Here is a 22,668-nt window from a genome sequence, read left to right on the forward strand (position 1 = left end):
AGTGGCCACTTCGCCAAGCCACGCCCAGTCTGCAGCAGAGCCAGGACCCCCCACCCGCACAAGCCTAAGTGCAGACAGCTCTTCCCTCCACTCTGTAGTGACTGACAACAAGAATCTTTGACACATTAACTAAAGGCTCATCTATGGCTCTAAGACAAGTCTGGGATGATTTAACTGTATTCCAGAAACAGCCGGTTGCATATTAGGGGAAAAAAATACTACGAAGAGAGGATGGAAGACATATTTTTCTCATAATATATAAGCAGACGGTTTAAAGCTAACATCTAACCTACATATGGACTATGTAACCGCTATGGAGAAGAGAATAAATTTATTAATCTATAATCCAAAAAGATACGAGAAATTAACACCTTTATCATTTATAGTACTTCAACCTTTTCTTTTTGCATTCATTTTTAACATGTGCTTATTTGTTTGTTTGTTTATTTAGTGGGTGTGTGTGCACCCTCAGGCATGCGTGAGTACTTGTCAGAGAACAGCTTAGGACTTGCTCTCTCCTTCCATGTGTGCACTCTAGGTACTGAAGCTGGTCCCCAGGCGTGGTGCCTTTACCCGCTGAGAAGTCCTGGTTCAGCACTTCAAGCTGTAAAATGAAGCGCTGCGAATCAGGAAGTCACTAGAGATGGCAAGTGCACAGTGTGCTCCATCCTGATGAGTGGATAATGAATTGAAATAGTATTGAGCCAAAAATACCCAGTCCGCTGGACGTCCCAGCTTACACACAGTCTGCTGTGGAGTAGTGGCTGTCACCATGACAGCTGTGGGTCCACCACCCACGCACACGCCACATGGCTAATCAGAAGATCAAGATTCAAAACCTGAAATGTGGTCTGACTGTGGGCCGTCACTTTCACATCACTGTAAGGAATGATCTGTGTCTGACCATGCCAACCCTCTACAAATAATAATTAAATCTTAAAAAAGAAAAAGGTTTAAGTAAAGCCAAGGGCCCTCCAGTTGCCCAAGAGCACTGAGCCCTTACAGCTCATCACAGGCTGTCCCCACCCTGTTACCTTTCCCTTCATTTTGCAGCTGCTAAATGTGGACAGAAAGAAGTGACTGCCTGACTGACAACCTTCCCTACACAGGCTGCTTTACCAATCTCCGTTGAGGTCACATTCTGTCTCTTCCACAAAGACCAGGTTCGATCTCTGGAAACAGCCAGTAAGAACTTGTCATCAGGCGAGAAGGCCATCTGTGTGACGGTCAGAGTGTGGTAAGCAAGACTCTGCACTTGTTTCCAAGATGTCGTGCTCCAAAGAATGATAGCTGCGTGTTCCTTCTGAGCCGCCTGCAGGGCAGAGATGAGACCGGGCACCATGGGAGCAGAAATAAACCAAAGAACACATGTACAATCGTGTGGTGTCTCTGTGAGTCTATTATACACCTCCAACAACATCATCCAAAACCTCCAGGGGAGTCACACAACCACAGAGATGGACTTCTAGGAGAGGGTGGAGAAGAGTGGGACTAGAAAAAACAGCTCCTCAGGGACCCAGGCACAATGAGGATGTCTGAGCGTTTTATAACAAAAGTCATGTGTGTGTTAATTATGTGCTGACCAGTTTAGAAGTCTCTACTCTGGTGAACAAAGGAGTGAGTGTCACTGAACAGAGAGTCAGTCACTCCACGACAAACAGACTAACACAGAGGACATCACCCTATTACAAACTCCCAAGACCCAGGAAGAAGGAATTGAGATGGAAAGGTAAATAGCCCAAGTGTCGTCAGAGACCACCAACTCCACTCAGGACAGCAACGAGCACAAACGCCTTAACAGTATCCTTAACCAACACTGCGACTGACAGCCACCAACACTCCTATCCAAAAGAAACACACCAAACCTTCTTTGCAACTGAACATGAGATTTTACCACACCACATTTCAAAGGATTCAAATCATAATGTGATCTCAAACTTAATCAAACAAAAATCAGCAACAGAAAATACTTAGAAAACATTTTGTTTATGGACACTAAATAATACATTTAAAAATAGTTGAAAGGCCAAAAGTGATCAAAAGTTTGCAAAGTATTTTTAACCGAATAAAAACACAACATATTAAAATTTGTGGAATGAATGCCTTGTTCTGGAACCGCTAGTTCCAAGGTTCTAAGAGCTGGTCACGGTGCTGTGAGACGGAGGAAAATGAACACATTCAGGAATACTCTGATGCACTGACAGAAGGCAGAGACATTTATGATCGCATGAATGGACCCGGACACGGACACGGACACACAGACACACAGACACACAGACACAGACACACAGACACAGACACACACACACACACACACACACACAGACACACACACACAGACACACAGACACACACACACAGACACACAGACACACACACACAGACACACAGACCCACAAACACACACACAGACACACACACAGACACACACACACATATACACACACACACAGACACACACACACACAGACACACACACACACACACACACACACACACACACACACACACACTGAAAGGACTGGACAAGGAGAGGTATTTCCAGTAGAAAGAATAAAAAGATGGCATCCGGTAGTTTATATGAGACGTCCCCCATATTCTGGGCATCTGACTACTTGGTCCTTAGCTCATGACTGTTGGGGAGACAGAGGAGGTACGGCTTTGCTGAAGGAAGTATGCTACCGGTGGAGGGTGCTCAGAGAGACTCAATTTCTCTGTTTTCCACTTGTGGTTCGGTATGTGAACGCTCAGCTCCTAGTTGTTCTGTAGCCATCGATGCCTGCCAACACATTCCCCACTATGCTGGTGACAGACTCTTATCCCTCTAGAACCCACATAAATGCTTCCTTCTTAGTTGCCTTAGTCATGGGTTTTACCACAACAATAAAACCAGCATCATTAGTGACTCTGCAGCTACTGAAATGGTTAGCACCCATTAAAGGATTCACATATGTTATGGTAGACTGAATGACAATGGCCCCCAAAGGGTCATAGATTTGAATACTTGGTCAGTGATAGGTTTAAGAGTTGTGGCCTTAAAGGACACTGTGGTTAGGACAAAACGGCAACCAATAGATTGGGAAAAGATCTTTACCAATCCTACAACAGATAGGGGCCTTATATCCAAAATATACAAAGAACTCAAGAAGTTAGACCGCAGGGAGACAAATAACCCTATTAAAAAATGGGGTTCAGAACTAAACAAAGAATTCACAGCTGAGGAATGCCGAATGGCTGAGAAACACCTAAAGAAATGTTCAACATCTTTAGTCATCAGGGAAATGCAAATCAAAACAACCCTGAGATTTCACCTCACACCAGTGAGAATGGCTGAGATCAAAACTCAGGTGACAGCAAATGCTGGCCAGGATGTGGAGAAAGAGGAACACTCCTCCATTGTTGGTGGGATTACAGACTGGTACAACCATTCTGGAAATCAGTCTGGAGGTTCCTCAGAAAATTGGACATTGAACTGCCTGAGGATCTAGTTATACCTCTCTTGGGCATATACCCAAAAGATGCCCCAGCATATAAAAAAGACACGTGCTCCACTATGTTCATAGCAGCCTTATTTATAATAGCCAGAAGCTGGAAAGAACCCAGATGCCCTTCAACAGAGGAACAGATACAGAAAATGTGGTACATCTACACAATGGAATATTACTCAGCTATCAAAAACAATGCCTTTATGAAATTCATAGGCAAATGGTTGGAACTGGAAAATATCATCCTGAGTGAGGTAACCCAATCACAGAAAAACACACATGGTATGCATTCATTGATAAGTGGCTATTAGCCCAAATGCTTGAATTACCCTAGATGCCTAGAACACATGAAACTCAAGACTGATGATCAAAATGTGAATGCTTCATTCCTTCTTTAAAAAGGGAACAAGAATACCCTTGGCAGGGAATAGAGAGGCAAAGATTAAAACAGAGACAGAAGGAACACCCATTCAGAGCCTGCCCACATGTGGCCCAAGGCATATACAGCCACCCAATTAGACAAGATGGATGAAGCAAAGAAGTGCAGACCGACAGGGCGGATGTAGATCTCTCCTGAGAGACACAAGCAGAATACAGCAAATACAGGCTAATGCCAGCAACAAACCACTGAACTGAGAACAGGACCCCATTGAAGGAATCAGAGAAAGAACGGAAGAGCTTGAAGGGCTCAAAGATCCCATATGAACAACAATAAATGCCAAGCAACCAGAGCTTCCAGGGACTAAGCCATTACCCAAAGACTATACATGGACTGACCCTGGGCTCTGACCTCATAGGTAGCAATGAATATCCTAGTAAGAGCACCAGTGGAAGGGGAAGCCCTGGGTCCTGCTAAGACTGAACCCGCAGTGAATGTGATTGTTGGGGGGAGGGCGGCAATGGGGGGAGGGTGGGGAGGGGAACACCCATAAAGAAGGGGAGGGGGAGGGATTAGAGGGATGTTTGCCTGGAAATCGGGAAAGGGAATAACACTCTAAATGTAAATAAGAAAACTCAAGTTAATAAAAAAAAAAAAAAAAAAAAAAAAATTTGTGGCCTTGTTTCCTTGGAGAAAGTGTGTTACTGGGAGTGAGCCTTGAGGTGTCAAGAGCCCAAACCATTCCCAGAGTCTTTCCTTTCCTGCTGCCTATGGATCCAGATGCAGAATTCTAACTTCCCCTCCAGCACCATGCCTGCCTGTATGCTGCCACGCTGCCACCATGATGAAAATGGAATGACCCTCTGAAACTGTAAGCCAACCCTGTAAGAGCTGCCTTAGTCTCTTCATAGCATTGAATACTAAGTTAAAACCTTAGTTTTTACTTAAAACTAAGTTAAAATACTTCCATCAGTTGTCTTACCTAGAAAATCTATGAAGGTTTTACAAAATTATTGGAGGGGCTTGGAGAGATGGCTCAGTGGTCAAGAACACTGGCTGCTCCGTCTGACTCAGTTCCCAGAATTCACAGGATGGCTGACAACCGCTTCTAACTCCAGAACCAAGAGCTCCACTGCCCTCTTCTGGCCTCCACAGGCATGCATGAATATGGCACATATACACACACTCAGGCAAACACTCACATACACAAAACTTAAAAGAATAAATCCAGGAAAATTGTAGAGAAGGAAGTATTTCCATGAGGCGCAAATTGCTCATGCCTTAAAACCAAAGACAACTACACTGGGCGGCGGCGGTGGCTGCTGCTGCTGCTGCTCTCAGTTTTCTGACACAGGGTCTTGGGGAGCCCTAACTGGCCTCAAATCTTATGGCTGTAGCCGAATCTGACCTTAGTGTCCTGCTCCTCCTGCCTCTACCTCCCAAGTAGAGAGATTGCAGGTGTGCCCTATCACTTTAAAAGGCCCTTTATCTTTATCTGTTTCTCGGGTGTGAGTGCTGGTACAGGGAGAGGGAGTTATTTGTGGAGGTCAGATGGTAACTCCAAGGGTCGGTTCTCCTTCCACCAGGTGGACACTAGTGACCAGACTCTGTCCTAACGGTACGCACAGCACCAGTCCTTGATAAGTTCTTAACAAACTTGTATTGACCTGAGATGAATAATATGTGGAGAAATGAACCGCCAATATGTTGTTCTAGGAATTAAAAAAAAAAAAATCCCACAATGTGTCAGGTATGGTGGCGCATCCTTTTAGTCTCAGTAATTGGGAAGTAAAGGCAGGCAGAACTCTAAGTTCAATGCCAGCCTGATGTACAAAGTAAATTTTCTTGTCTCAAAAAGAACATACAAAACATACAAAAAAATTACTCTCACAGCACTGCTGGAGGTGGACTGGCAGTTTAGACAACGGCAGCTATTTTCCTGGAATCTAACATTACTCTAAAAGGTCATCCCTAGGGGAAAGTGAAGACTTGTATAAAGAAGGGGCATGGGGTTGGGATTTAGCTCAGTGGTAGAGCTTGCCTAGGAAGCGAGGCCCTGGGTTCGGTCCCCAGCTCCGGAAAAAAAAAAAAGAATCAAAAAAAAAAAAAAAAAAAAAAAGAAGGGGCATTATTTGGATATTGTTAAAATTCTCTACAAACTGATCTACAGATTGACTGCCATCCCCAGAGACTGTAGAAACTGTCAAGCTAATTCTAAAATCACACAAAATAAAATAAACCAGAAAATCCAGTTGAACAATTACTCTCCTAACTTAAAGATATTTTATAAAAGTAACACTTGTCAGGAGAAGCTCACAAGACCTCTCCCCTCCTAGGAGCTATAGGCCTGGGATGGCAGATGAGGAATTTCTTTCCTTCAAGGGAGCAGGATAAGCCATTTACTACGGAATGCGACAGGACGGTGGGGGCAGGTTTGCATAGCAGGAGCTCTCAGCACAGCCTTCAGGGATGAGCCACGTCTCCGCTACATGTTCAAGTTCATCTTCATTACAGCGGGGAAGCCAAAGTTCTTTGCGGCATTCATCTGCCAGGAACTTGACCTTGGTCCTGCACAGGGTCTCAACCCCATGTTCTTTACTCCGCAGCTTGGTGTAGACAGACATAATGACCAGGCCACCGTGCTCTGGAGCTTCTCAAAGGCACCCCCATATCTGTCTGAAGCCTAGACTGGGGACAACATGAGATCCCAAACACGCACATATACCAGCCAACTGTCTCCAAGGCCCCTTACGACAACGCAAGCAACAGGCTGCACTCTCCAACGGAGGTGCTGCTGCGGCCGCTGCACACCCCTGTAAGGAAAAGACCTGGGCGACCTTCCCAGAAGCCAAGGTCATTCTCTTCAGTGATGTGAGCACTGGAAATGCCATGTGCATGCTTGTGTGTGCGTGTGCACAGCGATCAGTACTCCAAACCCAAACTGTTCAAAGATAAACTCTAAGGATGAATGAGTTCTAAAATTGATTTAAAATGTAATATGGTTTTAAAGACAGATGAGAAGAAAATATAAGAAAAAGACTCAGGCAATGGTACCTAAAAGGGTCATTTCATGTGGAGTCTGCCCATATCTGCTGAATTTACACAAGCCCAATGACAGTAATTTCTGTAACCAAGTAAAATTAAATGCACACACCCCACAAACACCGTACCTTGCATGCAGAGGCAAGTAGAGTCTTCGAATTGTTACAAGCAACACAAAATATCTCATAGCCATGTCCATACCTAAAATTTAAAGAGAAAGCATATGTCCTCTTTATTACTAATATATTTGCTTTTACACTGCAAAAAAATCGAAGGGAAAAGGATCATTCCCTCTACCTAACACACAATTCCTTAAAGGATATCACACTATGCCTAGGTAAATAAATAGGGGGAAAAACCAGGGAACCAGAGAAAAACAATAGCTTCTAAGGGTCATGTCACTCGACATGGGTTTTCATGCCTAAAGCCCGCCAGTCAGAGAAACCACCATGGAAACATGTTGCTGGGAACCAACAAAATAAGAATGTCCAGCTGAGCAAAGAACAGAAACAGAAACTATGTTACACCTTTCCATCTGGAAAATTCACACCAACTACCCAACCTAAGTAATGAACAACAATGTAAAACAAACACAAAATAACCTCCCGCCCACCCCACCCTGTGAGGGTCTCTCACCCCTCTGAAGCTCTACTGGGAGGGAGGACAACGTATGTAGGAGGAAGGGGAAGGCCAAAGTCAAGTTAAGAGGGGACCCTCCAGCCACGACCAGCTCCAAAAAGACAGTTCAACTTACAGTTTCTGAATCTCAGGCCACAGGGTGTTCTGCAGAAGGTGGTCCTCAGTGGGGGGTTCTACAAGACATTTTTACTTCTATAATAAATTCTGAACACCACAGATTTTTTTCTATCTTTAGTCAAATAGAAAGTGAAAGTCATAGGTCTACTTTAGGTCCACAGCCAGCATAGACTGTGCGCTAAGGATTTAATTAACTTGTCTTTTTGTCACGTCTTACCACTAAGGACGGCAGGCTGAAATATCACCTGGGGATACCCGAAGGCAGGGCTTAAGAGCTCCTCCTCTTCAGAAGTCAGGTAGGTCATGTCTCCTAGTTTAGAGAAACACGGATACGTGAATAGAGGTGCCATGACGATGTCTCAAAGCTGCGTATCAGAGCGCCATCAGTCTTCCCAATAGTTATTTCAGAGCTGTGTCTACACAAATGTACTTCTACTCTAGTATTTTCCAAACTAGCTCCATAAAGATTCTGTCCATTTTTTTTTTTTTTACCTAGCTATTTGCAAGGATGGGGGGAGGGGGGATATATAACTGATCTTTCAAGTTGCTCACAATCTCCCTGGTGACTGGACAGCTCTGTGAGAACTGTGTTAGCAGTTCTCCTGTGTTAGCTAACTCCTGTGTTAGCGGCAACATGTGAACAGGGCAGTTATCACAAAATATGGGGTTTAAAACAGTCACACGGCAACCCCGGGTGTTTATTACACAAGTCTGTAACTAAGTTTTAAGTACTAGAGCCATTCAATAATTTTGAAGACTAAATCCTTACCCTCAAAGACAGCTTTATTTGATAGTCCTAATGCAGGAACAGTGGCTCCTTCTGGAAGATCATTGTCTTCCTAGAATGAAAAGCACAATACGTACATTTCAGACACCAAGTTACTGATAGGCAAGGATCACAAAAAAGTACCATTTATGATGCAGAGAACAATTCCAGCCTGTTGTGTGTGGCTGCCATCGTTCCAACTCCCGAACTGGCAGATGGCTCTCCAAGCAATCCCTCCCCAACAGACAGGTCCTGCCCACCACCCCACCTCCATCAGACATTTCTAAAGCTCTCTCCGTAAGCTCTTCCACCTCCACAGTGCGGTGGGCTGTAGGTCCTAACTGGTACAGTAGGCTGAAATGTAAGGCCAAGGACTGTCCCCCCAAAAGCCTCAAGGGATGCCAAGACAGAGAAGTAGCCCAAAAAGGTATAGTCATGACATTTTAAATATATGTGTAAATAACTTAAAGCTACTTTTACAACTCAGTGAACTATGATCTGAAAAGGCAACTCTGCCTAGACCGTGCACTCACATGTGAGCCATATGCGGACCATCAGAAATGGCATGTAGCCATATGCGGACCATCAGAAATGGCATGTAGCCATATGCGGACAACCATATGCTGAGTGTTTACTGGCTCAGCCTTACACACACGCTGGAAGTGGACACGAGTGCTAGGAGGACTCCAAAGGACTGAGAATGGTGACCTGGACCGGGATGCTGCATGCTATCCTACACACTGTGGAAAAGGGCAGTGAGAGGCAATCCAGCACTCATCATGTGGACAAAGTCTGCATTCTAGCACACAGAACCAGAGCTAAACCTTTCCTGGAATCCCAGAAAACCCCACTTCATTTCCTAGAACTCAACAGGCCCTAACCCTGCTCTCCCTCGACCCACAGAGCTCCCTCTGGACCCCTCAGCAGCTGCCTTCAGGAACTGAGAAAGCTGAGGCAGGAAGTTCCCCATGGCTCTGCTCGCTCCTTCCTTTCCCACACCGCTGCTGGTTTCCCTTTACACTCCGGGCTCCCACATAATCCTCTTTTCCCACAATGCTTTCCACCCCATTCTTCCAACGGAACCAATATGAGCTATTATTACCACCTAAAGCGCTCCAGCACTTTCCTTCAAGTCTCCAGTTACCTCTTCAACAGCCCCACAGCTCTGGCTCCCTCCCCCAACCCCTCCCTTTTACCTGTGACCCAACTCTTAGTAATAAAGTACAAACAGGCACTTATGTGCAAGAGAACCAGCCTCTAAAGCCAACAGTCTTCCCACTCAATTTCCATTCCTTTTTTGTTTTATTTTTTTCTTCGTTTGGCTTTTTTGGAGACAGGTCTTACTACATAGCCTTGGCTGACCTAACACTCACTATGAAGACCAGGCTGACCTTGAACTCATACACATCTGCCAGCCTTTGCTTTCCAAGTGTGGGCACTGTGATGACTTGTATATGCCTGGCCCAGGAGCGGCACTATTTGGAGGTGTGGCCTTGGAGCGGGTGTGGCCTTGATGGAGTAGGTGTGTCACTGTGGGTGTGGGCTTTAAGACCCTACTCCTAGCTGTCTGGAATGGAGTCTTCCATAAGCAGCCTTCTCAGATGAAGATGCAGAACTCTCAGCTCTGCCTGCACCATGCCTGTCTGGATGCTGCCCTGCTCACATCTTGATGATACTGGACTGAACTTCTCAACCTGTGAGCCAGTCCCAATTAAATGTTGTCTTTTATAAGACTTTCCTTGGTCATGATGTCTGTTCACAGCAGTAAAACCCTAACTAAGACAGGTATTAAAGGCACACACTACCTATTTCATAATCTTATAATTCATGTTGTTTTCTTCAGCACTAGAACCATGGGCCATGTACATGCTAAGTAACCCAAGCTGTATTTTAAATCCAAATTCAAATATTTTTCTAAGTACCCCAAATCTTATGTAAAAAGCAGACATAAATATACAAAAATATAAAATGTCTTCATATGACACACACTCATACACACAAATCATAGCAACTTTAATTAAAAAAAAATTACTCATTATTCTAATTGGTGAGTTCTTCCACAACTTATTTTCCTGTCATATGATATACTTATTAGGCCAGAAGTGGTGGCACATATCTTTAATCCCAGCACTTGGGAGGAAGAGGCAGGTGGATCTCTACAAGTTTGAGGTTAGCCTGGTCTACGCAGCAAATTAAAGCCTAGTCAAGTCTACATAATGAGATACTGCTTCAAGAAATCTTTTTAAAAAAGAAAAGAAGATGCAGCAATGAACTCTCCCTATCCCATGAGTTCTGCCCTAGAGAAAGACTGGAGTCTCTATCAAGGTAGGATCCGTCCATCACTCAATCCAGTGCCCTACTGCAGAGACAACATGACAGCCGCGTTCTCATCCTATCAATGAACATGATATCGCCGCTTCAGAGTCTCAAACTCTGTTACACACAGACCTGTTTGTTTATTTATTTTAGAGTTCTTTTCTACGTGCGAGAGTGTTTAGCCCACATGTATACATGTGCACCACACATGTGCCTGATGCCTGTGGAGGTCAGAAGAAAGCACCAGACCCCCTGCAACTGGAGTTAAGGAAGGCTGTGAGGCACCACACAGTGCTGAAGACGAAACTCAGGTCCTCTGCAAGAGCAGCAAATGCTCTTCACTGCCGAGCCGTCTCTCCAGCCCATGTTAACGTTTAAACCACTCCATGCTGTGGCTCCCATAAGTCTATGAAACCTGAAGCATGATTTAACTTCTTCTCTACTGTGTGCTATATCTAAATTAGAGAAATACTCACATCATAGACCATGTGACTCAGTGGCTGTCGAGAAATGACACTAAAATTTTCCACAAAATTCCGAGGAGCAGAAAAAACACGGAGAACTTTTTCATCTGCTCCAGACACGAACTGAAACCGATCAATCATCGCCAAACACTTGAGGTTGTACCCATGTATCTGAGGCCTTGCGATCTCATGCCACGTCACCTGGGGTTAAATCACAGCACAGACAATAAAAACGGGTGCACACTCCAAAAACCAGTCCTTTTCAACAAGCGAAATATAGGATGTAAAACTTGCTGCCAAGTAGTTCCCATTGCCAGCGATCCAGTGGTGTGCAGTTATGTTGCATGGTGGCCTCAGCGTGAATGCTCCTAATGCAGGCTATGCACTGGGAAACGTCAAGCGGAAGGAAGGCCCTGAGTTAAGGAGGAAGACGTCTCACCTGAGATCGGTTCTTCTTCTTCCATGGGGCAAAAAGGCGAGTTGTCTGATCGGTGCTGGTGGTGATGATGAACTCTCCCTCTGGATCCCAAATTAGGTCTTGGACACCATCGAAGTGTCCTGAAATGACGATCTCTGGAACCCACTGCCGCTGCAATGAAAATGATCACACACGTAAGCACAGTAAGCAGGGACCGCCAGCGGAAAGCTGCAAGGCTAAACGCTCAAGACCAGATCCTACAAAAAAGGAGCTGTTTCCCACCACTCACATTAGACTGTAACACCCAACTGTGTTCTAGCACTGGGTCAATAATTAAACTAAGTTATATCTTGTAAGGACATATGGCAAAGAAATTATATTAATTCCCCTACTATACAAGTATGTGTTGTACAGTTAAGCTCTAATGGTGTTTATAACAGGCTCTGAGTGTTATAGACAGAACTTTGGGATTATCAGTACAGTCTTCCAAGAGTAGCTCCCTACTTGTTCATAAAAATCAGCCCTGGGCTGGAGAGACGGCTCAGTGGTTAAGCGTGCTTGCTGAGCAATCACGAAGGCGAGCGTAGATCTCAGCAGCCATGGAGCAAGCCAAGCATGCTGAAAATGTCCATAACTCCAGCTTTCAAGGGCTCTCCTGGTTCCTGTGCACAGGCAGGCATGAACACCTACACATATATCTCAGCACACACTCACACAAACGTACATGCACACAAAGTAAATATTTGAAAAATAAGGAATCTCAATCTTGAAGGGGTAGAAAGATGGCTCAATGGTTAAGAGTGTGTACTGTTCTTCCAGACCACCAAGTTCAGTACCCAACACCCATGTCCACCAGTTCCAAGAAATCCAACACCCTCTTTTGGCTTCCACTGGCACCTGTATTTACATGCCTGGAAGACTAATTCTCCAATAAAACAAAAACTTAAAATTTCAGAGGGGATTAGTACAAAGGCCACAAACTAAAACTGATGAATACATGAATCTGTACTCTGTAAAGGGAGCTACTGGGCTAGTGAGATGGCCCAGCAAATAAAGCAACCAGCCACCACGCCTGCTGACAGCTGACCTAAGTTCCACCCCAGAGTATTAGGAGGGCGCACGTTCTGCAGCTCATCTTCTAACCTTTGCCGCTGCACACCAACACACTTGCACTTACACACCAACATACACACAAAAATTTGCAAAATATATTAAAATAGGAAGGTATGAGATATGTGTCCAAAATATGACAAGTCATAATTCACCAAATATCCTTATTTCTTCAGTTTGTTAAATTTAAAAATCCCTTATATAGCATCCAGACCCTGACTTTCATGTGCACATGATTGGGGGAGGGGAGAGGACAGACAATCCAGGGCCTCACATAAACTGGGCCTATGTCACTGAGCCACACTGCAGACTCACATAAATAGCATTATTCAATGCTCTCACACTGCTATACAACTCTGCATTCTTCTTCCTAGAAAAGCCCAAACTTCTAACCTAGCGTAAGTACCACAGGCCATCTTTAGAAGTGAATGCCATTTCTGCTTAGACATGCCTCCTAGGAAAGCACAAGGCACAAGAGGCTCGTACTGGATTTACTGTGCTCTGTTTCCAAAGGTGCATTGCTCCGTGGAAGGCATGCGCGATGATCATGGAGCCATTCTCACCGAACTGGCAACCATAGAACCCCAGGGTATTTCCACCTACTTCACCTACTCGGACCTATACAAAGACAGAAAAACAGTTATCAACCAATAGGTCCATTTCTCACACTGGAAAAGGAGTCTATAGAGAGTAAGTTACAGTTCATTTAATGTGCAATGTACACAAAGAGTGAACATTTACAGCTCTTGGAATATAGAGCTGGGGTATATATACTGACTCTAAAAATTTTTATTTCTTAAATACCCATATCTTACCTGCTCTAACCAAACCCCTGACTCTTCATCTGGAGCCCAAAGAACCATGGTTTTGTCCATGGAGACAGACAGCAATCTCACTGGCTGCTGCAGAACGCCATCTGAAGAGAGAAGCGGTGTTTAGATGATCCAGAAGCAGAGCCCAGACTGTCAGGACAAAGCAGAGGGGCAGGCAGCACACTGACCACAACAGGGAGGGCGACTGTCAGGACAAAGCAGAGGGGCAGGCAGCACACTGACCCACAACAGGGAGGGCTGCGCAGCCAGGAGCGATGCTCACACCATAGCCCAGCAGCAGGAAGCTGAGGCAGGACAACTGCTTCAAGCTCAAGGCCAGCCTGGGCTACACTGTGAGGCTGTACAAACAGCCATAAGATCTACCCCTAAGACAAACAAACTGTGATATACTCAGACAATGGAATCTTATAGGGTAATGAACCAGAGCTACAGGAACCAATATGGCTGCATCTCCAAGCACATACAACAGTGTGACGCAGAAGGTTAAGTACTTACCAGTGCCAAGTTATGTCAATGACAGCACTGCTGTCCACAACTATATAAACATGGAATTCAGGCCCAATCACATGCTAGGGCTGACACTCACTGACCTAGCACTGTGTCTCCATACAATGGAGGAAAAGCTTCAAAGGGACATGGGCTCTTAAACTACAGAAAATCTAATGTCTGCTTTTAAAATTATACATATCGTTTTAAATAAATTTTATAAGGTTTTCTTTTTTTAGTATTTTTAAACTACTTTTAATAATGTGTCTGTAGCTCATCTCCATGTTGGCATGTGCAGAGGTGTTTAATCCCCTGGAGTTGTGATTTACATTGCGAGCCACCTGACATGGCTGCTGGGAACTGACCTGGGTCCTCTGCAAGAGCAAAGCTGGATCTTAGTCCCTGAACTACGTCCAGCCCTCTTTTGAATATTTTAACTATAAAAAACCTATTAATTATGCATCTATGTGTGTGAGTGCCAGTGCCCTTAAAGTCCAAAGAGGGTGTCAGATATATCACTCTCGCTCCTCTTCTTCTAATTTTTACTGGTGGGAATACAGCTTCAAATGAGCAAATATGAGTATACAGTCTTTCTTCCTTTAACTTGTGTGGCTCAGGCTTTAAGATGGGCTAGCCTTGATCTTGCAATCCTTCTGTCTCAGCCCCCTATTGCTAGAATTACAACTGCACTACCATGCCCGGCACACTCTTTCTTTTGAAATGGGGTTTTATTATGTAGTTCAGTCTGGCTACAAACTTGCAATCCTCCTGCCTCAGCCTCTCTAGTGGTGGGATCACAGGTATGCACCATCACGAACAACAAGATTACTTTTTAGTTTTAAATTAAACCTGGCGGGGTTGGGGATTTAGCTCAGTGGTAGAGCGCTTGCCTAGGAAGCGCAAGGCCCTGGCTTCGGTCCCCAGCTCCGGAAAAAAAGAACCAAAATAAATAAATAAATAAATAAATAAATAAATAAATAAATAAATAAATAAATTAAACCTGGCTTGCTAGAAAGAAAAGTGAGTCACACAGCCAGGTGGCTGAGCTAAAGCTGGTGAACTGTGGGCCCTGGGACAGAGCAGGTGCAGAGCCCTGAGTGGATGACAGTCGTGCACATGGGGCAGGAACAGTGGAGAGGCCATGGGTTGGAAAGAATGAGACCATAAGCACGGCTGCATGGCATACACTGGAGCTGGCAGAGAAGCATAAAATGGTGAAAAAGACTGGGTGCCAGGCATGTCGAACCTAAGAGGGGCACTGGGAGTTAATGATGGCTTCTCCTGGGTCAGAGAACCAGCCTGTACCTTCCTCAGCCTTACAGCAGCACCAGCTTCAATGTGGTACGCTGCCCTCAGATGCCACAGAAGGGAAGGGCAAAAGAAGAAGGGAAAAGCATTGTTTTTCCTATGTACTGCCCTCAATATCACCCCCTCCACACTATCAAGACAGTGAAGATCCCAGTGAGGCTGGTTTCAGTCAATTTTCCTTAAACTCCGGAAAGCCACGGGAACTTTAAAGAAACACAGTTAGCAGGAGGATGGCAGAGTCAGCTCCCAGCAGCCAGCCAGCCCGACTGACTCTCACAGTGTTGCTGTCAGCACACTGACTACACAGGTCAGCACGCCTCACATTTACGAACTTTAGTTACACTCAAAGCAATCCCCCAGTTCCATGTAATGAAGCAGGAACTATTGGCTGTCCTCCTACCTTTGTAAAACGAAGGCTGCCAGTGAATGGCATTCACCCAGTTTTCATGTCCAGCCAGCACTGTCTCCAGGATAACTGCAACCGTCGTGCTAATACCTAAAACAGAAGCAACTCAGGGACCCTTTCTTCATGGCTCGTCCAAAGAACATTTGTAAAATCCAGTCTTGTGTAATTATGTCAAGAAATTAGAACAAAACATAATAATCCAAATTCAACAAAAAGAACAAACAAACCCCTAAACTTCATTAACCTTCCCAATTAGATAAAAAGAGCTAAAAATACATTTTCTCATACATTTTTTTCTATCTGGGCATTGATATTGAAGAATATTTTTACTCTTTAAAATATTCCTAAAAAAGGCTGTCACACACAATTAAAGAGCAAAATCACACATCATTACATTTTGAACCATCACATGGTACAACTCTTATGTGTCAGCTCAGAACCAGGGCTGAAGTGTAGATCAGCTGTGTTCTGCCTAGCATGTGCAAAGCCCTGGGTTGAATTAATCTCCAGCACAACAACAACAACAGCAACAACAACAACAATAACAGCAGCAACAACAATAACAACAACAACAGTAACATCAACAACAGCAACATCAACAACAGCAACAGCAACAACTGCAACAGTAACAACAACAACAACAACAGTAACATCAACAACAGCAACAGCAACAACTGCAACAGTAACAACAACAACAACAGTAACAACAACAGTAACAACAGCAGCAGCAGCAGCAGCAACAACAACAGCAGCAACAACAACAACAGCAAGTACTAATCGCATTAAAATAAAGCAAAGTTAGGGCTGTAGCTCAGGAGGGAGGGAGTGCAAGCCTGCACTGCAACAGCCCTGGCCTCCAGCCCATTGGACACTGACAGGGCAGTGTGGCACAGCCTCTAACAGCATTCAGAAGGTAGAAGGAGGACGTTCAGGAATTAAGGCTAGCCTGGGATGTATGAAACCCTGTCATTCATTCATAGATAGACAGACAAACAGACAGCAAAACAGGTAAGCCAGCCTCCTTATTTCCCTACTTAATAATTTATCAGTTTTTTAAAAACAACATAAATGAAAAAATAAGGAAAACTAAATTCCTATTGTAGACTTTAAAAACAAATACATGAAAATTTTCATATTTTGGCATAGCTACTTATGTTGGCTATATCGTTTCTTGGTTTTCCCTATCTAACTACTAGGAAAGTCACAACTCTAACAGCTTTGTAATCAAGACTAACCAAGAACAGCACACCTAGACAGTGAGGTCTAATGTGGACCGACAAATCCAAATATATCTCCATCATACAATATTCCAGTAGATCTGTGGGTGGAGAAGTCAGTCTATTACCGTAATTATGTAACAGTCTACTACATCTACTGCAAGAAAATCTGAATTACATATGCCACTCAAATGCAAATAACTTAGCTTGTCCCTTATGAATGTATCCAACAGGACCAGCGCTCACACTCTTCCTTTAGGTCTCCTTATGCTATGCTTGCACATTTCACAAATTAACTCACTGACAAACAGTAAGCATACCTTTCAGTAATTAAAAAGACTGGACTAATCAGTTTATAAAAATCTTTTAAACATGAAAAATAACAGATCTTATATAAACAGATGTGTGGCGACACAGAGAGACGGAAGCGCTAGCAGAGTGAGGTTCTGCTACATCACACCCTTCACTGTTACTCACCGTCAACTTTTATAGTGAATGTATTTTCCTTCAGTCTTATGCTGCCGTCCTCACTTTCTAAAAATGTCGGTTTCATATACAGCCTCCATATTCTTATTAGGCAATCCTGGGAACAGCTTGCCAGGAAAAGGTCTCTACCTAATTAGGAAATAAATATTACACTACTTTTTAAAACAGTAAATTTAGGTGTAAAACTTTTCGTCTATGATATATATATTTCTAGATCTGAAAACATCGGACTTTGTTTCCCTACCCTTCATTTATTTGACTGGCATTCATTTTTAATGCCACTGGTAAACATACACACAATGTTAATAAATATGCATAACAGTGGTTCTCCATGGCTAGGCCAGGAGGTTCTACAAAGAACTCTCCAAGAACATGTACATATTAATAAGACAACTGTTGTCACTCTGCAGACATCAACTTATTTCATCCTTTGCCACCCAATCAGCAGTTAGCAAATAGGTTAAGAAATCCCTTTTCTGGGCCAGTGAGATGGCTCAGTGGGCAAAGGGACTCAGCCAAGCCCCTGTGGCTTTGATCTTAGGACTCAAAGGTGAAAAGAAAACCTGCTCCCACTCTGAATGCTGTCTTTCAGTCTCCAGATGTGTGTGTGTTTGCTCCTTTTAAGACCCCTGTCTATCTGGGAGAGCCGACAATGTAACACACAAAGAACACTTAGAAGCTAAAGCCAGAAAGGCTGTGTTACAGAAATAACATAAACTTGTCCCACTATGTTCACTCCTCATAAAATCTCATACTGACCGAAGGTTGCCCATTCCACGCCTCTTATCCAGTCCTCGTGTCCGCACAGAGAAAGCATTTTCTGAAACTAGGAAGATACCAGTCAGTAAGGTGTGCCTTGGCTACAGCACTGACAATGCTGGCTACCTGGACTTTATAACTATTTCAAAATGTCTTACAGAATCAAAGGAAACAAGGACCTAGAACTAACCAAGCCTAGTCCTGGGACGCTCTCCTTTAGCTCAGAAAATGCATACATTCTGCGTAGAGGACAAACAGGACCGCAGGGTACTGCAGCAGGTGTACCATAGGCACCCAGAGATCTAAGGGGAAACACCAGCATGGCATCTTTCTTCTCTCCCTCCCCCATGTGGCATTTTTATGGGTTTTAGTTATCAGTTTTCCTCTAATAACTCTGGGCCGGATGACCACAGTAGTAGTTGTGTGGTGAGTTGTGAGGTGTTCGTAACGTGAGAGAGCACCCAGCAGAACTGTTGAGGAGACCACCCTGAGGACTGCACGGGTTTGAACTGTAACATCCCTAAAATGTTCTCATCAAGAAGTAGTCTCTTTAAGACATACCACTAAGCAAAACCTAACTCTAGTTTCTTAACTGCAACTGGCTATACCGTGTTTGGTTGATATCCCCGGGAGGTCTGCCCTTTTCTGAAAGGAAAAGGAGGAGGAGTGAATAGGGAGGAAGATGGAGGAGTGTGTGGATGGAGGAAGGTGGGGCAGAGGGAGGGAGGATGTAACATGACAGAATACATTAATAAAGTCAAGTACAAACACTGGTTACCCAGTCATCCTGATGAACAAACAGGTGAATTCTGCCGCCATCATCACCACATGCTAACACTGGCACTGGGAAGGAAAACAGGCAAGGCTGAGAATACTGCAGCTACCGTCACAGAAACTGCCCAGAAACTGCCTCCCGCTCCCCATACCATCGCAATCAATACAAGATCTCCAGGAATAACTGGACATTCTCCATGGTTCTAGTCAGTGGTTGTTGACAAACTCTAAGACAGTGAGTGTCTCCACTCTGCATTATGATGAAGGGGAGAGAAAGGGATGTGACAAACAAGGAGGGGGTGGGAGAAAGCACAGGCTAATTGCTTGCCACATAAGCTTGACGTTAATCCCTGAGTTCAATCCGTGGAACCCACATAAAAAAGCCAGATGTGGTGATATGCATCTATGATCCCAGCACTCCTTGGCAAGATAAGAGACAGACAGAATTGGCAGAAAGCTTGCAGGCCATCTGTCCTAGAATACAGGATGTGAAGAGAGATCCTGCCTTAGAAACTGAGTAGACAGACAGAAGGACTCCCAAAGGGCAGAGAGCAGAAGAGGCTAGGGTTTCCCAGGCAGGTCTCTGGCAAGTGGGCCTGTCCTCCAGGTAAAGGAGGGGGTAAAGAGAATATCAGTCTCACACCAACTGCCATTTCTGTAAATAAAACAGGCAGGAAAGTCAACTCATCACAAGGGCATGAAGAGCTGCCACCTTGAGAAGCTCCCACAGTTAAGCACTTTTCCACTCAGTCCAACCTTCAAAGAACTTTCTCAAAGTTGGGCTTAGATACATCTATGATAAATTCCATAAGCATCCATATCAATTTGGAGCATATATTAAATCAATAAAATCTCAGCTAGCAAAGTTCCTGACAGCTGTCCTTAACTTTGTGATGTAGACTTGCGTGTTAAATACTGTAGTAACTGTTACGTTACCAACATCTCAGTTATTGTTGTTTCTGAGACACTCTCATGTAGCCTAGGCTGGCCTTGACCTCCTGATCCTCCTCCCGCCTCCGTCCTCTAATGCTGAGGTTACAGACTTTTATCTCAATGCCCAGTTTACTTCATAAGCGCATTTGGATACAGGGCTAGGATCGCAGTGCTAGAGAGTAGTTTAGCCTGTGTGAGGGCTACCGGCTGGATCACCAACACAAGAGAAAAGATGTAACAGATACAAAGTCCAGGCTCCAAACACTTCCTTAGGCATTCTTCTGATAAATGGCAGGACACTCACCATCAGTATCAGGCAAAGTGGACAGGCAGACAGTCAGAACTAATCCATCCCCGAAGTTCAAGATCTGAAGGCATTTCACTGAAAAACAAAACTCACCATGAGCAACTGCCTCTCAGCTTATCTAAGGAAGCTGTGGTATCACTAGTCAGGGTGTCAGTAGACAGATGGACAGAAGTCAACCCCAAGCCTCAGAGATTTGGAGAAATTAAGTTGTTAAATTTCAACAAAGTTAGAGAAAACAAAATAGCTCATCTAAAAATTAGGAGGAATTTACTTAGTCAAACAGTTTGGTTAAGAGGTATTTTGAAAAAAGCCAAAGAGAACGCATTCATATTAGAATGATAACATTCTAAAGTTGCTGGCAATGTGGAGCACATGTGCTCTTGGAGCTGCTACTCATCTCTCCCCCAGATTAGAGCCTCCAAACCTACCTTCAGACCCCTTTTTAGACCAGAGTCGAACTGTGGAATCGGAAGCTGCAGAAGCTATCAGAGCATGCTGTTCGTCATCGGATGGCCCGCTCTGGTAAATACCATGCACGGCATAAACCGGTCCTTCATGGCCTTGGAGACGGACTGATTTTAAAACCTGAATCAGGAATGACACATGTGTTATGAGAACAAAGGAATTATAAAACTGGGCATGTGGCTCATGTCTTTGATCCAGAACTCAGGAGGCTGATAAAGTCTGAGGCTGACTGTCTCGAAAAATCAAGATCAGGAGGCTATAGATAGAACATGATAGCTGTACATTCCTAATCCCAGCACTTGGGAGGTAGAGACAGGAGGATCATTAGTCCACATGCTTCACAAACTGAGAGGTACACTGAGAACTGTGCACACAGAAATGCATGGGGGTACCCAATCCCTAAGATGCTCTGCCCTTCCCTTGAACACCAATTCCTTTTGTGATGGCTTGTATGTGCTCGGCTCAGTGAGTGGCACTATTAGAAGTATTAGAAGTGGCCCTGTTGGAGTAGGTGTGTCACTGTGGGTTTGGGCTATAAGACCCTCACCCTAGTTGTCTGGAATCGAGTCTTCCACTTGCAGCCTTCAGATGAAGATGTAGAACTTTCAGCTCCTCCTGCACCATGCCTGTCTGGATGCTGCCATGCTCCCACTTTGATGATAATGGACTAAACCTCTGAACCTGTAAACCAGCCCCAATTAGATGTTGTCCTTATAAGAGTTGCCTTGGTCATGGTGCCTGTTCACAGCAGTAAAACTCTCACTAAGACACAAGTTGGTACCAGGAGTGGAGTATTTCTGTGATAGGTCTGACCTTGCTTTTTTTTAGAAGAATGTGGATTTTAGGACTTTGGATTTGGAAAGTAGTGGAATGCTTTAAGTTGGGCTTAATGGACTATCCTAGTAGGAATATGAAAGACTTTGTTGCTGAGTATGATTTGAACTGTGCAGACCTGACCCCAGAAGTTTCAGTGGACAAGAATTTCAGTATATGACCTAGACTATTTTGTGGTATTTTGGTGCAGAATGTAGCTGCTTTTTGCCCTTGTCTGAAGAGTCTACCTGAGTCTAAGGTAAACAGATTTATATAAATTATATTGACAAAGAAAGTCTCAAAAAAGCCCAACGGAGACTTTGTTCTCCAGTTATGAAGAGTGTTTTGAACAAGCATAGCAAGCTTAGAAAAAAAAATGTATAGTTCAAGTATTAAATGGGCCCAGGAAATGAAATGGAAGACTATGGGGACTTTTGAAGTTGGACTAAATGTATTTTGCATTATTTTTGCTATGTTTAGGTATGGTCCCCAAAGAATCATGGGGCCAGGGAGTAGAATATGATGGTTTACATATGCTCAGTCCAGTGAGTAGCACTATTAGAAGGTGTGGCCCTTTTGGAATAGGTATGTCACTGTGGGTGTGGACTATAAGACTCATCCTAGCTGCCTGGAAGTTAGTCTTCCACAAGCAGCCTTTAGATGAAGATGTAGAACTCTCAGCTCTGCCTGTATCATACCTGTCTAGATGTTGTCATGCTCCCACCTTGATGATAAAGGACTGAATCTCTGAACCTGTAAGCCAGCCGCAATTAAATGTTGTCTTTTATAAGACTTGCCTGGGGTTGGGGATTTAGCTCAGTGGTAGAGCACTTGCCTAGCAAGCGCAAGGCTCTGGGTTTGGTCCCCAGCTCCGAAAAAAAGAACCAAAAAAAAAAAAAAAAAAGACTTGCCTTGGCCATGGTGTCTGTTCACGGCACTAAAGCCCTAACTAAGACATCTTTCACCCTTCTTTTAGGTCTTTCACACCCAGAGCCCACTCAGTCTAGCCTCACTCTCCCCTCGACTTGACTGTCTCACCACTGGGAGCTTAGGGAAGCAATGAGGAAAAGTCTGGCACGTCTGTCTCTTCAGGTCTCAAAACTAAGAGTTCACTTCTCCTCCCTGGATTCTTCTGCTAAGACTGG

General features: G+C 44.2%; 1 protein-coding gene across 1 annotated transcript in view; it reads right to left on the minus strand.

Annotated features, from left to right (window-relative positions):
• Elp2 (elongator acetyltransferase complex subunit 2) overlaps positions 1 to 22,668 on the minus strand; it is a 36,773-nt gene that overhangs the window by 6,390 nt on the left and 7,715 nt on the right. Inside the window, exons 4-19 of the mRNA XM_032885350.1 lie at positions 20,674 to 20,830; positions 20,243 to 20,320; positions 19,010 to 19,074; positions 18,232 to 18,298; positions 17,464 to 17,601; positions 15,764 to 15,859; positions 13,552 to 13,652; positions 13,223 to 13,354; positions 11,648 to 11,797; positions 11,230 to 11,409; positions 10,871 to 10,876; positions 8,432 to 8,501; positions 7,880 to 7,972; positions 7,661 to 7,718; positions 7,035 to 7,107; positions 1,120 to 1,312 (exon numbers count right to left, since the gene is read on the minus strand). Coding sequence (XP_032741241.1) covers positions 1,120 to 1,312; positions 7,035 to 7,107; positions 7,661 to 7,718; positions 7,880 to 7,972; positions 8,432 to 8,501; positions 10,871 to 10,876; positions 11,230 to 11,409; positions 11,648 to 11,797; positions 13,223 to 13,354; positions 13,552 to 13,652; positions 15,764 to 15,859; positions 17,464 to 17,601; positions 18,232 to 18,298; positions 19,010 to 19,074; positions 20,243 to 20,320; positions 20,674 to 20,830 — 1,657 coding nt within the window. The remainder of the gene's footprint in view (positions 1 to 1,119; positions 1,313 to 7,034; positions 7,108 to 7,660; positions 7,719 to 7,879; positions 7,973 to 8,431; positions 8,502 to 10,870; positions 10,877 to 11,229; positions 11,410 to 11,647; positions 11,798 to 13,222; positions 13,355 to 13,551; positions 13,653 to 15,763; positions 15,860 to 17,463; positions 17,602 to 18,231; positions 18,299 to 19,009; positions 19,075 to 20,242; positions 20,321 to 20,673; positions 20,831 to 22,668) is intronic.

The sequence above is a fragment of the Rattus rattus genome, chromosome 15 (assembly GCF_011064425.1).
Source record: "Rattus rattus isolate New Zealand chromosome 15, Rrattus_CSIRO_v1, whole genome shotgun sequence".
NCBI classification, from domain to species: Eukaryota; Metazoa; Chordata; class Mammalia; order Rodentia; family Muridae; genus Rattus; species Rattus rattus.